At 42.9% G+C, this 15,933-nt stretch overlaps 1 protein-coding gene across 1 annotated transcript in view; it reads right to left on the bottom strand.

Moving 5' to 3' along the window:
- TMEM178B (transmembrane protein 178B) overlaps nt 1-15,700 on the bottom strand; it is a gene marked incomplete at its 3' end in the record, with an annotated part of 61,532 nt that extends 45,832 nt beyond the window's left edge. Inside the window, exon 1 of the mRNA XM_010075090.1 lies at nt 15,319-15,700. Within this exon, the coding sequence (XP_010073392.1) occupies nt 15,319-15,700 (382 nt within the window). The remainder of the gene's footprint in view (nt 1-15,318) is intronic.
- Nucleotides 15,701-15,933: the final 233 nt, after the last annotated feature.

Raw genomic sequence — 15,933 nt, 5'->3', positions numbered from 1 at the left:
TGAAACAAAATACACAATCTCACAGTAATTTAAATATATGCAAATACGAGTTTAATTCTGTTGCTGCCAGCCATCCTGGATGTTTAAATACAGTACGGAAATTCTCTTTTATTTTATATAAACTATTTTAGTGAGGAAGTTGAAGGCTCTGCATTCTCCTGGCTTATGAATACAAATGGTTGAGAATTTAACAGACCTTTGGTGTCATTACGGTAAGGCAATATGAAATGAAAGCAGACGAGGGAGCCAGGAAACAAAGACCCTTTTAACTGTATTATCTAAAGGAAAGATATGTAAAATTTGCATTAAGTGCACACAGTCCTTTCATCCCCAGTCCTTCCTGCATATGTGGGGTGTCACAGGAAGGAAATAAAGTGCAGCTCAGACCAGGTGAAAGAGACAAAGCAGCTGGGATGGTGCAGCTGGATTTGTCTTAGGTCCCTTCCTTCTCACCAGACACCTGCAGCTGGTATCAGACAGCTCAGTGACAAACACTCCTTCCATCATGTCCCGCTTGATACAGAGCTGAATATGCTCTTCCTTGGGGAAAAAAAAAGAGGAATTAATAGTAATAATAAATTAATCCTTCACAGTCCTATGGCATGTTTCACAAGGACACAGTACTAGAAAGGACCGTGTTCATTCTTCTTGCATAGCAGGCAAGTATATAATATAATCCCTCTTCCTGAATATATCCATCTTCATCCTTAAAACCTGTTAGAAGTGCTGTGCCCTCATCGCTCCTTCCAGAGCCCCACTTCAGCACAACTTCCAGCCTACATATATTCATGGCCCTCGCACAGACAGGTTTCCCTGCTGATTTTGTCCTTAGTTTAAACACATCTTCCTCCTGTCCTGTGTTTAACTCCATTTCCTCTGGATAACAATTATATTTGTAAAATGGATTTTCCATTTTTCTCTTCACACTAGTAACCCCTCTCTGGACCTGCTGCAGTTCGAGTTCATCTTTCTGACAGGTGGTTGACAAGAATAGCAAAGATTATAACACAGAAGTCTTGATTAACACCTTGCCCATGACTTTAATGTTACCCTAGTTGAAATATTTGGCCGGCTCGGTTCTTCAATCATATCTGACTTCCTTCCAGTCATGGCTCTGCCACTTTCTGTATGCACTTGAAGACAGTTGCACCCTCATGAACCCCTTTGTCCTTGTCCCCACTGAGGTATGCTCTGTAGTCACATCCCAACTGGACATGGGGTGAAATTTGGGTATGCACCTTTCCTACCTTGGAAGGAAACCTGCTGCAGTACCTGGACATGGAGGAAGCCTTTTGACCCCCAACCCTCCCACAGCTCGGATGCCTGGAGGACGAGAATTCCAGTGTGCAATACAGAGGGTATTTGTCCAACAGTGTAAACATGTACTCCAGGACCAAAAGTTCACAGTGAAAAGAAATTTCACGTCTTTCCTGTCATCCAGTCATCAACGTTACCCAGTTCTTTGTATATAATGTTCCAGGCCTTCTTTCTCTTGGCAACGTCTCATTCTTATGGAAGCAGCAAATGTCATAAGTTCACTCCTTTGTGCCCAACTCAATGAGAGCTATCACCTCCCCTTACAGACCCTGCTCCAATATCATGAATGACATTATTAAATAAGGTTGGTCCCCTACTTCAGGAACTCTACTTCTGACTTTCATCTTGATACTCCCTCTCTCAGCACTTGTTGCCTTCCTTTGGCCAGTTCCTTAAACACACTGTAAATTGTGTATTAATTACCTCCACATTGTAACAAACCATTTTGTTTTGGGGGAAGAGTGGCTGGAAAGCTGCCCAGCAGAGAGGGACCTAGGGGTGCTGGTCGACAGCCGGCTGAACATGAGCCAGCAGTGTGCCCAGGTGGCCAAGAAGGCCAACGGCATCCTGGCCTGTATCAGAAATAGTGTGGCCAGCAGGAGTAGGGAAGTGATTGTGCCCCTGTACTCGGCACTGGTGAGGCCGCACCTTGAATCCTGTGTTCAGTTTTGGGCCCCTCACCACAAGAAGGACATTGAGGTGCTGGAGCAGGTCCAGAGAAGGGCAACGAAGCTGGTGAAGGGTCTGGAGCACAGGTCTTATGAGGAGCAGCTGAGAGAGCTGGGGTTGTTTAGTCTAGAGAAGAGGAGGCTGAGAGGAGACCTTGTCACTCTCTACAACTACCTGAGAGGAGGGTGTAGTGAGGTGGGTGCTGGGCTCTTCTCTAAAGTAACAAGTGATAGGACAAGAGGAAACAGCCTCAAGTTGCACCAGGGGAGGTTTAGGCTGGATATTAGAAAAAATTTCTTCACTGAAAGAGTGATCAGGCATTGGAACAGGCTGGCCAGGGGAGTGGGGGAGGCAGCATCCCTGGAGGTGTTCAAGAAACGTGTAGATGTGGTGCTTAGGGACATAGGTTAGTGAGTTAGGTGGTGTGGGTTGACGGTTGGACTTGATGATCCTTGAGGTCTTTTTCCAACCTTAATGGTTCTATGATTCTTAAGGGGCAGGATATAAAATCCTTTACCAAAATCCTGCTAACTTAGGTATAAGGTACTGCCTTTTCTCGAAACCTAGTTACCTTCCTAGCAAAATATATCAGAGTAGTTTGGCACACTTCAAGTAGAAAAACACAACTTGCATGTTCATTTCATTTCCCCCCACGTATTTAATTAATCTTTCCTTTAAAACTTACTTTAAACTCTGCTTGGTATTATTATGACAAAACTAAAAGGTCCATTGTGGCCCAGGCAAGTTTTTCTCCATTCTTTAAATACAGATTTGCTACTTTTCATTCCTAATGTACCATCCTAATTAGACAGATTTATTGAAGATCCTTTTTACTGGACTTGCAATGTCACATACCACATCTTTCAGAAGTCTGAGATGGAAATCATCCAACTTCCCAATTTGAGTCCATTAAGCTATTTGAGTTTTTCCATTTTCCCTGTTCCTGTTAGCTGGCTCCTTTGTCTCTCTGATCAGTGTAACATTCTTCCCTATCTCTTTAACCATTATGGAATATCACACGAGCAGAACTGGGTAATCTTGAGAATTCTAATCTGGTGAATAGAAAAGGGATGAAATTTAACACAAAACACCAGCTCATGCACTTAGGGAGTAACAATGAGAAATTTATTTCCAGTGTGAACTTTTGTCCTACAGGATGTTTGCATTGTTGGGCAACCGTCCTCTGTGTAAAACAAGGATAATTCCACTCTTCATAATCCGTTATGGTTAATGATCTAGAATTACAGTATTCAGATACTATCTCAGTGGGAACCACCTAAGTACCTAACACATAGCAATGCAATTTGATCATCAGTGTTGTGGTTTTGTGTGGTGGGTTTGTTTGGTAGCAGGGGAGAGGCCACAGTGATGGCTCCTGTAAGGAACTGCTGATGTTCCCCTGGCTTCAAGGCAGGGGTTTTTTGCTGGAGGCAGGGAGCACTACTGAGATGGTCCCTGTAAGTAACTGCTGGAAGTTTCCCCAGCTCCAGGCTGGACCCAATCCTGGCCAGGGCTGAGTGTGTCAGTGCCTCTGCAAATGACATATTGAAGACGGGGCACAGCACAGGGAGGGGGGCACGGCTCCAGGCAGGACCTGGCCAGTCCATCCATCCAGCTGCTGCCTGCTGCCTGCCCAGCCTCCACCATGGCCCAGCCGACCCAGCGCAGCCCCCGCCCAAGAGCCAGGAGCTCCTCAGGAGACAGAGAAAGAACCTGCAGCAGAGAGAGGAGCGGGGTGTGAGAGAGACAACTGCGCAGACACGAAGGTCAACAAAAAAGAAGGACAGGGAGGAGATGCCGGAGCAGAGACTCCCCTGCAGCCCGTGGTGAAGAGCTGGTGACACACGTTGTCCCCGTGCAGCCCATGGAGAGCAGAGCTCGCCTGCAGCTCATGGAGATGGAGCCATGGAGGACCCCGTGCTGGAAGAAGGAACCGTGCCCGAAGGAGGCTGCGAATATGTGGAAGAGCCCCATGCTGGAGCAGTTAGAGGAGAACTGCGGCCCATTGGAAGGACTCACATTGGAGCAGTTTGTGAAGGACTGTCCCGTGAGAGGGACCCCACGCTGGAGCAGGGAGGACTGTGAGGAGCCTCCCCTGAGGATGAAAGAGGGGCAGAGACAACACGGGATGGACTGACTGCGACCCCCCATCCCTGCCCCCTGAGGGGAGAAGGTAGAGAAATCGGGAACAAAGCCTTTGGGCCCAGGGAGAAGGGCGGGGTGGGGGAGAGGTGCCTTTTGAAGATGTAGTTCTCTTTCTCATTATCTTGCTCTGGTTTTTTTGATTGTTAACAAATTAAATTGTTTTTGTGTTTTCCCAAGTTGTCTGTTTCTTGCCCATGACCATAAGTTGTGAGTGAACCCTCCCTGTCCTTGCCTCAACCCACGAGGCTTTTAGCAAGAGGCTGTGTGGTGGCCTTTAAAGCACAACAAACAGCTACCATAAATCAAGATCACTCCTTCAAGGCTAGTGATCTTAATTTTTACCTTTAACATCTGACTGAAAAATGTTTTTGTTTGGTTTTTTGTTTGTTTCTGTTATAATATTTGTCATTAAATGACCACTGGGCAGAAAGCAAAACTATCTACATTATAAAGGCTCTTTTGCATATTCAAAGATATGTGCTGATTAACAGAGAGACAAGCATTGTACACTCATATTTAAGCAGAAAGATCCTTTAAAATATCTTCTGTTAGCTAATAAAATTAGCGTAACTGTTTTATCCTATTAGAAAGTTGAGAAATACATTTAGGGAGCTTTTTTTGAAATGTCTGCTGTTAAAACACAAAATCAACAAAAGGTCTCAGAATTAAATAAGGGCTGCGACAAGAGATTCTCTGTGACTTTCACTCAGTCTGGTGGGATATCTTAATGGGGCCCACTTTGCTGTATATATGGGACATCCATATATATGGAATGTGAGTACCAGTTTTGTAAATCATACATGTGATTCATGTACAGCACAGGAAACACATGGACCTGCTGGAGCAAGTTCAGAGGAGGGCCACAAAGATGGAGAACCTCCCATTCGAGGACAGGCTCAGAAAGTTGGGGTTGTTCAGCCTGGAGAAGAGAAGGCTCTGGAGAGGCCTTACAGCAGCCTTCCAGTACTTAAAGGGGGTCTACAGGAGAGATGAGGAGGCACTCTTTATCAGGGGTGTAGTGATAGGATGAGGGGTAATAGTTTTAAGCTGAAAGAGGGTAGATTTAGATTAGACATTAGGAAGAATTTTTTTCCTGTGAGGGTGGTGAGACACTGGAACAGGTGAAGTTGTGGATGCCCCATCCCTGGCGGTGTTAAAGGCCAGGCTGGATGAGACTTTGAGCAACCTGGTCTAGTGGAAGGTGTTCCTGCCCATGGCAGGGGGGTTGGAACTAGATTATCTTTAAGGTCCAAGCTTCCAATCCAAACCATCTTATGATTCTATGATTCATAAATGTCCAGCTCCTCCTCTGGCACTCCCAAAGCGCATCAGGCTACTGCAGCTTGTTGTTCCAAGGTTACACCTTCACTGGAGTCAGAAACAGAAGTGGGCACAGACAGTAACAAGCTACTCAGTAAGGAGAAATCTCACCATGAGCTCAGCAGAGCACCTGCCAGATTGCCATGGGGTTCAAGCAGTTACTTCTGACCTAGGACTCCCTAGCTGGCCTGACATTTATTTCAGAGAGTGCAGCACTTTGAGTGCAGAAACCCTGGGATGGGGGTACAACAGGCTGAAAAGACCTTTTCCATAAAAGCCCCTCAGCTCTGGAAATACCTCCCTCCACCCCACTGCCATCACTTTGTGGAAAATATCCTGAATTTTTTAGTTAGTATGTTTATCTGCACTGGAGATTCAATCTGAGATTGGAGCATGGTTGTTCCAAGCATTGGACAACTCACTGAACCATGCTGACACCTCTGTAAGGTTACACAAGATGAACTCTCAGCATGAAAGCATGGCAAATTATAGAAGAGAGTCTGTAGTATTGAACTCTCTGCACCCTAAGCTTTATGTTTTAGTGTCTCCTCTGTTCAGTCTACAAGCCTGTTTGACCCTGTCACATACCAAAAAGACAGGGCTTCATACTGGGCCCTGCGCTCTCCCCTCATCCTCCTGCTCCACTGCTTGGACCATCTCCTGGACTCTTTCTACAACAACCATCAGCCACCACCTTCACGCTAAGCTTGCTTGGCCTGTCGCTTCAGATCATCAGTATTAAGGACTTAACGCTTCTTCTCAGTCCTTTATCACCCTCTTTATAATTTCTTTCCTTTCTCTACGTGCTGATGTTATCCATGCTGCACTCTCTCATTCATAGAGCTTTTCCCCTGCATTCCCCTACCTGCTCCTACCCTGCCATCCCAAATGCCAGCCGACCCATACCAGTTGCTCTCTTCTATGTCTTACACAGCAGAGCATCTCTAATGGGAATCCTGCTGCCTGGCTAATTTTCTCCACTAGAAATGCATTGTTACCCCATTCAGTTCTGCTCATTTCCTAGACTTACTACTCCATCTCAGCTCAGTTAAATCTCAGACTCAAAATCATAGTCACCTCTTTGCAACATTTGGCTCATTCCTCAGATCCTCATGCCTCCTCCATCCCCCACTTCAGCTGTTATGTGGGATTTCACCCAGTTCTTCCATGAGAAAAATTACAAACTATGGTCTTCCTCTTCCAGTAGCTTTGCCTTCTGTTTCCTCTTCCCTTCCTACAACTCCTTCTTCATTCTCCTCTCTCACAGATGAAAAACTTCCTATGCAGCTCTCTTCCTTAATTTCTTTCATTTCCTACTGAGCCAGTCTTATCCTATATCCCAGCCTTCCTTATGGCCTTTTTTGTCCTCTTGTTCTCTCTTCTCCTTGACCTCTCACGCCCCTCTGTCTCTTTACTCTTACAATGCAAGTACCATTCACTCTCTTTCCTCTTAAAATATTCTCATCTTGAAACATTCTTTCATCTGAACACATTTATTTTCCTCTCTAAATGCCATGTCTTTTTCCCTCCTGCCTTTCATCACCAACCTCTCTGAATACACCAGGTATAAACGCTGCCTGGACTCCCTCCTACCAGTTCAGTGCAGCTTTCTCTCCCTTGCAACTGCTGCTGCAAAATTCTTTACTCAATGCACTAGGCAAATTTCAGAGTAGTCTGACTACTCTATTCTCACCTGTTGCAGTATGTCAACTGCCTTCAGTAGTGTCCTGTGCTGTTTTAACCCGAAATGGTGTCTTTCTTCAGCCACCATAACATTACTTCTCTTGCACCACCTTTGAATCTGCTCCTTTTCCACGTCCTCCTGAAGACACTTTTCTTCTCCGAGCTCTGACAGAATCTCATCGGGCTTTTCTCTTTCTCAGTTTTACTCCTTGTTTCCACCACAAACACAGATTCCACTGCCATCTCCATGCAGCAATCCACAGATTCACTCCTCTGACACAAACTTGTGTCCCTAGGTCCTTACCCACAGTCTCTCTGATACTGCTTCGTAGACATACAGATATCAAATTGAGATAATTGTAACTAAAACAGAGTTCCTATTGTACTTCTCCCTTTACTATATTCTTCAGTAGTCCCTCTCTTGATCATCACAGCCAACTCTATTAGTTTCCTTGTTGTTCTGGTCAACAACTGGAGAAGCATCTTCATCTCATGTCTCTCACTACATGCCTAGATTCAGGGGATTGCTAAAGTTTGCATATTCTTTCTCCATCGAGACTCTCATTATCACTTGCCTTTATTACTACAATATTTCTTTTTCTGACCTTTACAAATGTGATCTTGCCCTCCATGTATCCATTCAGGATGCTGCTGGAAATATAATTTTCCTAACACATCACTCTGACCACGTCATTTCTCCTAGCAGCTGTAGACTGCTGTCCGAATATGTCTCTCATTAGTGCAATCTACTTGTCTTCATTAAGGAAATGTCAGCTTACTACTACAGTCAACCAAAGAGGTCAGTCCCCATCACCTACTTATTAAGTTTTCAAGCACACATGAACCATGATTTTTGTGGTGCCATCCCTCAATCTTTGGAAGACCGTCTTGTAAACATCTGCACCTCCTATTCATTATCCTTCTTTACAACCCTTCTAGGAATCCCACATTTCATGGTGCTTACAGAAATGTGGTTAGCCTACTGGTGTTTTAAAACCACTACCAGTCACACTGAACATAATCACCTTGTCATTTCCTTCTGCTCTCTCATAAGGCTGCACTACTCGCCAATATTTAAAGTGCAGCAACATGTCAAAAGGATGGGGACATTTTTCTGATCCATGATTTCTGATCCATGATTAAGGCTCATAAATCCTATGGTAGAACTCTAACTGGTATTAATAATAATGAATGAAATCCCTATTATACTGCTACTGAGCTGAGGTACGAAAGATTAAGTCACTTGCCTCAGGCCAAGAAGAAAGACTATGTCAGAGCTTGGACTGATTTCTGGCTTTGCAAGCCCTGCCCTAACTGCAGTACTACCTTTCTTCCATCTATTTTGGTAGTTATCTACAAAGGATTATGATTTCAGCAGGCTCAGCTGGGCAGTTCAGAATACTTATTTATGGAAGAATTAGGCTTTGTTAAAAAGAAAATAGAGAAATTTCCATTTTATAGTCTGATTTCTCTCCTGCCAAGAAAATATGTTCGTTTATATTCTTTTCTTTTAAGTGGATTCTATTCTGAATGGTCTGTTACAGGTACTTGGATTCCAGAAGCCACATTCTTTATTTATTTATTCCTTAAAAACTAAGAAACACCATCTCAGTTCTTTCTTTTGCTCTTAAAGTGGTGAATATGTACTCAAGGGTTACAGCAACACTTTGTTAGCAATGAGCCATTAAGTAACTTACATTATAAATGATTGTCATTATTTTTGCAGAACCTACAAAACATAAAGTCTTCTTCCTCATTTCCTGGCTCTGCAATAGTTAATGAACTCATTCCACTCTTGAAGTTATTCAGAGTGCACAGAAAGACTTTTTCAATGCAAAAAAAGCAATATTAACATGGATTTTTATTGCTGGAGGTGACAAAACAGTTCAGGTCTTTTCATCTCTATTTAAGTAAAATAATCTTTTGTATTTTTATTTTTACAGTAAACAAAACACATCTGCACTCACACTAAATCTTTCTTCCACACTTTTAAAAAAGTTTTTAAGCAATAGGCAGAAAGGATAAAAATGCTGAGATTTCTCTAAAGGATTTGGATGCTCAATTAAATGAACAGGAATTAAGCATGCAGTCCTGCAGGCAGCTCTGCAAATATCAGTTTCTCTTGAGAAGGGCATGATCCCGTCATTTTTACTCAGGCAAAATTTCCATTTGTCTTCACTGGCAATTTTGCTTGAAAGCCAACAGCTTGATTGAAATTTGACCTTTAAAACAGCATGATTAAAAACAGTTGCAGCTCTGTTAAATTACATATATGTTCTTAGTATTTTTAGCAGATATATATTATCAAACTAATTATCTCAGATGTGTCAGAGGAACGTGTCAGGTTCTCATTACTTGTGGTAAAGATACTTTTTAATGAATTGCTATTTAAGTTTGATGCAATTAAAATATTAAAATTGCTTATTTAAAATATGATGGACCAAATCTTCCTGGTACTCACATGCATGAAACATCAGTGATTTCGTCCATTAAATGATTTTAGAAAATCTCTGAACAAGAAGATGTCTTTGCCGTATCTTAGAAACATGCAGTTGTTTGACTTCCGATCTACATCAATAGACTAAGAATAATTACAGCATTGAAAACGGTAAAGGCTCAATACCTGGGCAGCCTAAGATTCAACTTAAAGGCTGTCTACTGCTTAAATTTCCCTGGATGCCTCCAGCAGAACTCTGCTGTGACAGAAGGGAGCACAGACCTTGCACTGGCCTTTCTATCCAGGGAAAATTTTAACCTCAAAGGAAACACTAAAGGCCCGAACTTCCTGCATAATCACATTCAATAAAACATCTGCTATTGACTTCACTAGGATCAGAATCAAGACTTTATTAAAGTCCCCTTTATAATGAGTACATTTGGAAAATGGTTGGGATTTCAAGCACACAATTTAAACAAAGCATGAGTTCTTTAATGTATGAAGGTTACATGACAGAAATGGCTGTCCTAATTTATCTGGCAAAACCATTGCATTTTAAAAGTCAAATCCACAGCATTGCAAGGTATTGCAAGTACTTTTATGAAAATAAATCCTTTTACTCCTAGAGATAGCTGCAAGTAGCCTCTCTTCAGGCTGTTCCAATTGTCTATAAATAATTCCTAGTGACGGCCAGAGTAGTCCTGTTAAGCTTTTCTTCCTCAGTTGTGCTGTGCACCTGACAAACCAAAACAGAGAATGCTTTCATCCCAGAAGTCTTGCCTACTATTTGGAGGTGGAGGTAGGCTGCACAGGAATTGCTTGCTTTTTTTTTTTTTTTCAGCGGTGGCATGGGCTACGTATACTCACAATAAAATATTTTTAAAATAGGATTTACTATGACTTCCATGGATCTTAGTGGAAGAAGGAAGGTAAAAGGGCGACTGAAATAATAAGGTAATTGTAATTTTTTTTTTCTAAATAAAATTGGATTCCAATGGCAGGCAGCAGAGCCCCATCCAGACAAGTTTAACTGGCAGCCTTCCAAAAGGGAAATGAAAGGTCCTCTGAGTAGCAATTGTCTAAATGGAACAGACTTTGGTTATCGTGCAACTCCTTCATCTACTTTATTGTACCTTTATAATTAAATGATGTAATTCCTTTTTTTCCTTTCTTGTTTTCCTCTCACTAGTGCAGGAAAGCATCTGAGCAATGTTGCTGTAGGATGCAGACAGACTCGGTGGCTTCTGGGTTTTTTTCTGGGTCACTACGAGTCATACACAGGGAGTCGTGAGCTGCAGGTTGCCAAAGCAGGACATAAACTCTGCCTTCTCCCAGCCTCGAATGGACACTTACCTGCATTTCAACTCTCTGCTTGCTTAGTGCTGGAGGTGGCTGGTTCACTTGGATCTTTTGGTCTGGTGAGGGAATGGCAGTTTTGTCAGAAACTCAGTGGTAAAAAGCAAACAGTGGATCTAATAGGATATAGGGAACACTGCATTCAAAGGGGCATTAAGCCACAGGGCTATTTAATTCATAGAGAAGACTGGACAGATACCTGAGAATCAGAAGAAGCTTAGAGTATTGTGCTGAACAAACCCAGAGCCAGCGTTTCCTGACTCTGCAAGGCTTCAGGGATCAGGGGTGAAACTCTGGTCCCAAGATGCTAAAAGATTTGATCAGATGCAAAACCACAACCAGAGGACCAGCTTTGTAAGCTCTTTCTTTTTGACTGGTCCTTCTGTACAAGAATGCTTTCCCTCCAGTCCAAGTAGCTCATTCACAGGAGTAAAGATTATTCACATGACCAAAAGTTAGCAAGACAGCCCTGGGCTTGCATGTTCAACTCCAGTAATTTCTTTATTGACTATAATTTCTGTTGTTTCTTAGTTTTTTGTTTGTTTATTTGTTTGTTTTTCACTAATAATAACAGAGAAAACAAATAAACTGCCTAATTTTGATGCAGCTTTAGAATATTCTTCAGGCCTTTGGTCTCATGCCTGCCTGCCTCTCCCTGAGTATGCTTACTTGTGATAATCTGTTTTAATTCATTGCCTGTTTATCTAATTGTATTATTTTGAAATATGCAGCTGGGTTCTATGGAAATATTAAAAAGGGAAAGGAGAAATGCAAATAGGACCAACTATTTTATATATGCATTAGAGTCTATTATATCTATCAATAAGAAATCTGAAGTAACAGATCTCCAGTATTTCTAGCAAAATGCAACACAAAGATTTTAATGTATTTGCCAGAAAGTAAAAACTAATAAATACAGATCAGAATTACAGAAGTGACCCAGTATATTCATAAACCGAACAGTTTTTTAAAACTACTGGCATCAGAATACTGCCAACTACCATAGGGCCTGATCCTGCCACAAGCCATTGCCTACAGCTTGTATTAACTTCAGCAGAGTTCATAAGCAGAATAACTGCAGGCTCTTTGCAAAGATAGTTAGGCTTTTACTGACAATTTTTCGTGATCCTTTGATAGACAAACCCACCATTCCCAATACTGGAAATTTTGCCTAGGTAAAAAATGTAGGATCTGTCTCAAAATAAATGGATCACTTAGATCCTATCCAGCTTGGGGGAAAAAAAAAAAAAAAAAAAGAAACCACCAACAATCCTTAATAGCATTTACATTCAATTACATATAGCATTACACACAATATTTGGGGCCAGAACCTGCATTAGTCTATCCAGTTCCGGAAGAGGTGTGCTAGATTAAATTAATAGCTGGCAGAGGAAGGAGAGTAAAAGGCCTATGTACCAATAACATCCTCTTTTATAAGGTACTTTCCCTGGAGCTCATACAGAGAAAGATTTCATCTGTGCAGGAATATGTACCCCAGTCAGGGTATTTGATTACTACAGGTGGAGAACATCTGCAGCTCTTCACATGGGTATAGGGCGCGCTCTGCCCAGGCACCCACCCCTCCAATCTCTAACTCCAGAAAAGTGACTTCCACAGAAGAAAAATTAGAAAAGCAAGAGGTGGTGCTGTTGGGATGAACCTAGAATACCTGCCTCATTTTGAATCCATAGCTGTGCTCAACATCAGCCAGCAACGTCAAATGTACTTATTCCACTTTCATCATATATCTGAGGTCCGTAAAGAAACAGTCTAGTAGCTGGCCTTAGGTGGGAACAGGGACACTAGCTGAATGCGCATGTAAAGCTAGCTCCTTCTAATTCAGTGATTCCAGCATAAAAGGATTTTTAACAGACGAGTGTTTTACACTACTTTTCGGTAAGGGGAGAGTAAAATCCGTTGGTGCTTTTTGATTTCACAAAACATAAAGCGGACAAGTAATCCTATAATATCTCTAGTGTTATTTCTGAGCAAGTCAAACATTTTATTTTATCAAATTGCCATTATACTTGCTTTTCTGTGTTTTAAACTGGGGGTGCCAAAGGCATCTCTGTAGCATTAGTGCTAACATGTGTGACTCTTCATCATGGCTGAGAGTTATAGCATAGGTAGATCCTCGCTCCAGAAAGACCATCAAATGAACTACAAAGTTGGTATTCAGTGTTATGAGTCTCAATCCTTTAATATTTCTCTCAACATACAATGAAGTTTGTTAAATGTGTATCAAAAAACCTTTAAAGAAAGCAAGGAGTGACACAGAGCAATGTTTGCACATAGCTCCCTTAAGTGCACAATTTGCACTTCTGACCTTGGGACATCGACTCTGCGAAGCGGCTCTCTGGCCATCTGCAGACACGCATGTCCAGGAAAACGTGTGCAGGAACTCACGCTGTACCTGAGCCCGGGAATTCCTTGCTACCAGCTGAATGCTGTATATTTAGTCAATTCACCACACACACACACACACATACTCATTCACACACTCATACATACACGCGGACACACACAAATTATAGCCAAATCTTTCAGAGACTATCATCTTCTCCTGCATCTAATCACCTCAGCCTGAATTGCCACATTTTCTCTACGGTTAACACTTAGCAGAGCTGCTTACACCTAACCCACTGCCAGGCAATTTCAGCAGTTTCTGGCAGGAGAAACGGATGTTCCTGAAGCCAGGACAAGGCAGGCAGTGAAAGAGGAACAAGTCTCATTTATTTCAAGATGAAAAACCTCTTTAATAACTGAAACTCCATTTGCCAAAGGTGAGCTCTGGTGACATGTTTGTCTGCTGTCAAGGTTGAATCTGTTTATGCCCCAAGCACAACGAGCACACGTGGCAGAGCGATCCAGCCCTCTGTGGCCAGCCCAGCAAGCCCACGCCCTCACCTAGACAGAGACAAGGAATCCCTCCCTCGGCACTGAAACCAGCAGCAGGGTGCCAGGGTGCTGACAAGCTTTGGACGCATTCACTTGTCCATTACAAATGGGACTGAAGCCCCCAATTCATTTCATATGGGTCATTAAACAGCAACTAGACATGAAGGGTCACTAGCAACACAGACAGGATCCCAACCAGTGATCTAGGTTCCCTGCTGCACCACCTGTTTGTACTGTCTCAGTGCAAGTCTATACTGTGCTAGTCACCTCTACTGCTCACTTGTAAAACATACGGAACAAAATGTATACATTGGCAAACACATGTGAGAGTATATCCCTCGTGAATAATTAGCTTTAAGCAATAATTCTGCTTGCAATGTCTGAAGAGAGAATCAACACAGGCTATCAAGGGAGTATGGGACAGAGAACACACTTAGAAAACAAGTATTTTTAAAGATTGCATGGTGTGAGAAGATATGATTTCACTGCGATGGAAATAAATCTCTGGGGAATCATCTGAATGCAACAGAACCATGGGAGGGAAGTGTTATTTTGTTGTACGGAGTAACCATTCTGTGGGTAGCAAAGATGCTGTCATCCTTTACTGAAACACTCATCATCCTGCAAAAACATACGTCTTTTGTAGACAGGATGTTTAGGTTGAGTTTTATGCATATCCCGCCTTCCTGTACTTTGGATCAAAGAAACATTTGAGGCAAACTGACCATCACCTTGAACAGATACCTTAGGGGAAAAAAGAAGAAGGAGCAAAAGACAAGAAAAAAACAGCACAAAAATGCTACAGGCAAACAGATGCATCTCCACCCCAAGAGAAAATTATTCCTTTCTAACACTCCTAATAAATTCACATAATGTTTTGTAGACACTGAAAATATTCCAAAACATAGCTCAGTGTAAACAGCAAGCTGGGTTTCCTCCTGCTCTTTAGCATTTCCCTTTGTTTACTCTCTATTTGAGGACGGAAAAAGCCTACATGTGAGCACTGCAAATGGTGTAATTCAGGACTGATAGGGCATTCGGTAAGGGAATGATGAAATACAGACATATGTAGCCTCTGATAAAATAATATGCACTTTGCCTGAGTCATCAGGTCAAACAAAATTTAAAAAAAATATGTCTGCTTTATTAATATTTTTATTTGTATGTGGAAAATAATCTGATACCATGGTGATGGCAGACTATAATAAGCTTAGAGAGACAGAGACATGAGAGAGACATGCTGGGGTGTGTCTGCTCTCACCCCCACTGCCTTCTTGCTCCCAGACCCCACACCTCAGCTGTAGAGACCCTGTGGGAAACTGCCCTGACAATGTTTCAGGAAGCGATGCCCAGCCAAGCCAGTTCATCCGTTTCAAGGAGAGATACTTGACCAGAGATGCCAGTTCCCATCTGTGAGCCCAAGTGGCTCTGCTCAGCCTCTGCTCAGCTCAGGAGGGCCTGGCATGTTCATTTGATAAAAAAACAGCCCTTACCTTTTGCAATCAGCTCCTCCAGCTCTTGGTCGAATCCTTGTCGGTGGCATTTCCTCCAGAGCCCCATGTTGGTTGAGTTGTACTGTCTGTTGCACTCGTCGACTGCGCTCATAGCAAAGATCTGCCTCCTGTTTCTTGCCAAGAGGAGTTTCCCTTCCCAGCGGTCCAACCTAGACCTGCTGGCCCTGAGAGGCAGGTTGTTGTTGGAGTTATAGATGAAGCCAGGATCATTTCTCTTAGTGGTGATGCTCTTGCACCTCTCTCTGTGCTTCCTGGCATCAGTTTCGTACCAATGGTCAGAGCAGATTGCCACGGCCAGCATGCCCAGGGCACACAGAGCTAAAGAGAGGCCAGCATACAGCAGTAACCTTCCAGCAGCCATACCTCAGCTTCACAGAAACACCATGGACATCTTCACAACAGGCAAAGCCCTTGAGCGTGAGACCACGCAAAAACCTCCAGAGCAGCTGTCAGGTGTCACTTGGCAGAGTCTGCCTCAAACATCCCCAACTCCCGTGGCTCACATCCACACTGAGGAGGGATGCTGAGAGCGCTACAAAGTTCTGCCCTGGAGGCAGTCCTGGAGTCTCATCTGCCTCTCCGCCTCTGCGGAGG

The sequence above is a fragment of the Pterocles gutturalis genome, unplaced genomic scaffold (genome assembly GCF_000699245.1).
Source record: "Pterocles gutturalis isolate BGI_N339 unplaced genomic scaffold, ASM69924v1 scaffold3857, whole genome shotgun sequence".
Lineage (NCBI taxonomy): Eukaryota > Metazoa > Chordata > Aves > Pterocliformes > Pteroclidae > Pterocles > Pterocles gutturalis.
Note: the sequence above shows the minus strand (reverse complement) of the source record. Positions and strands in the feature narration are given on the sequence as shown.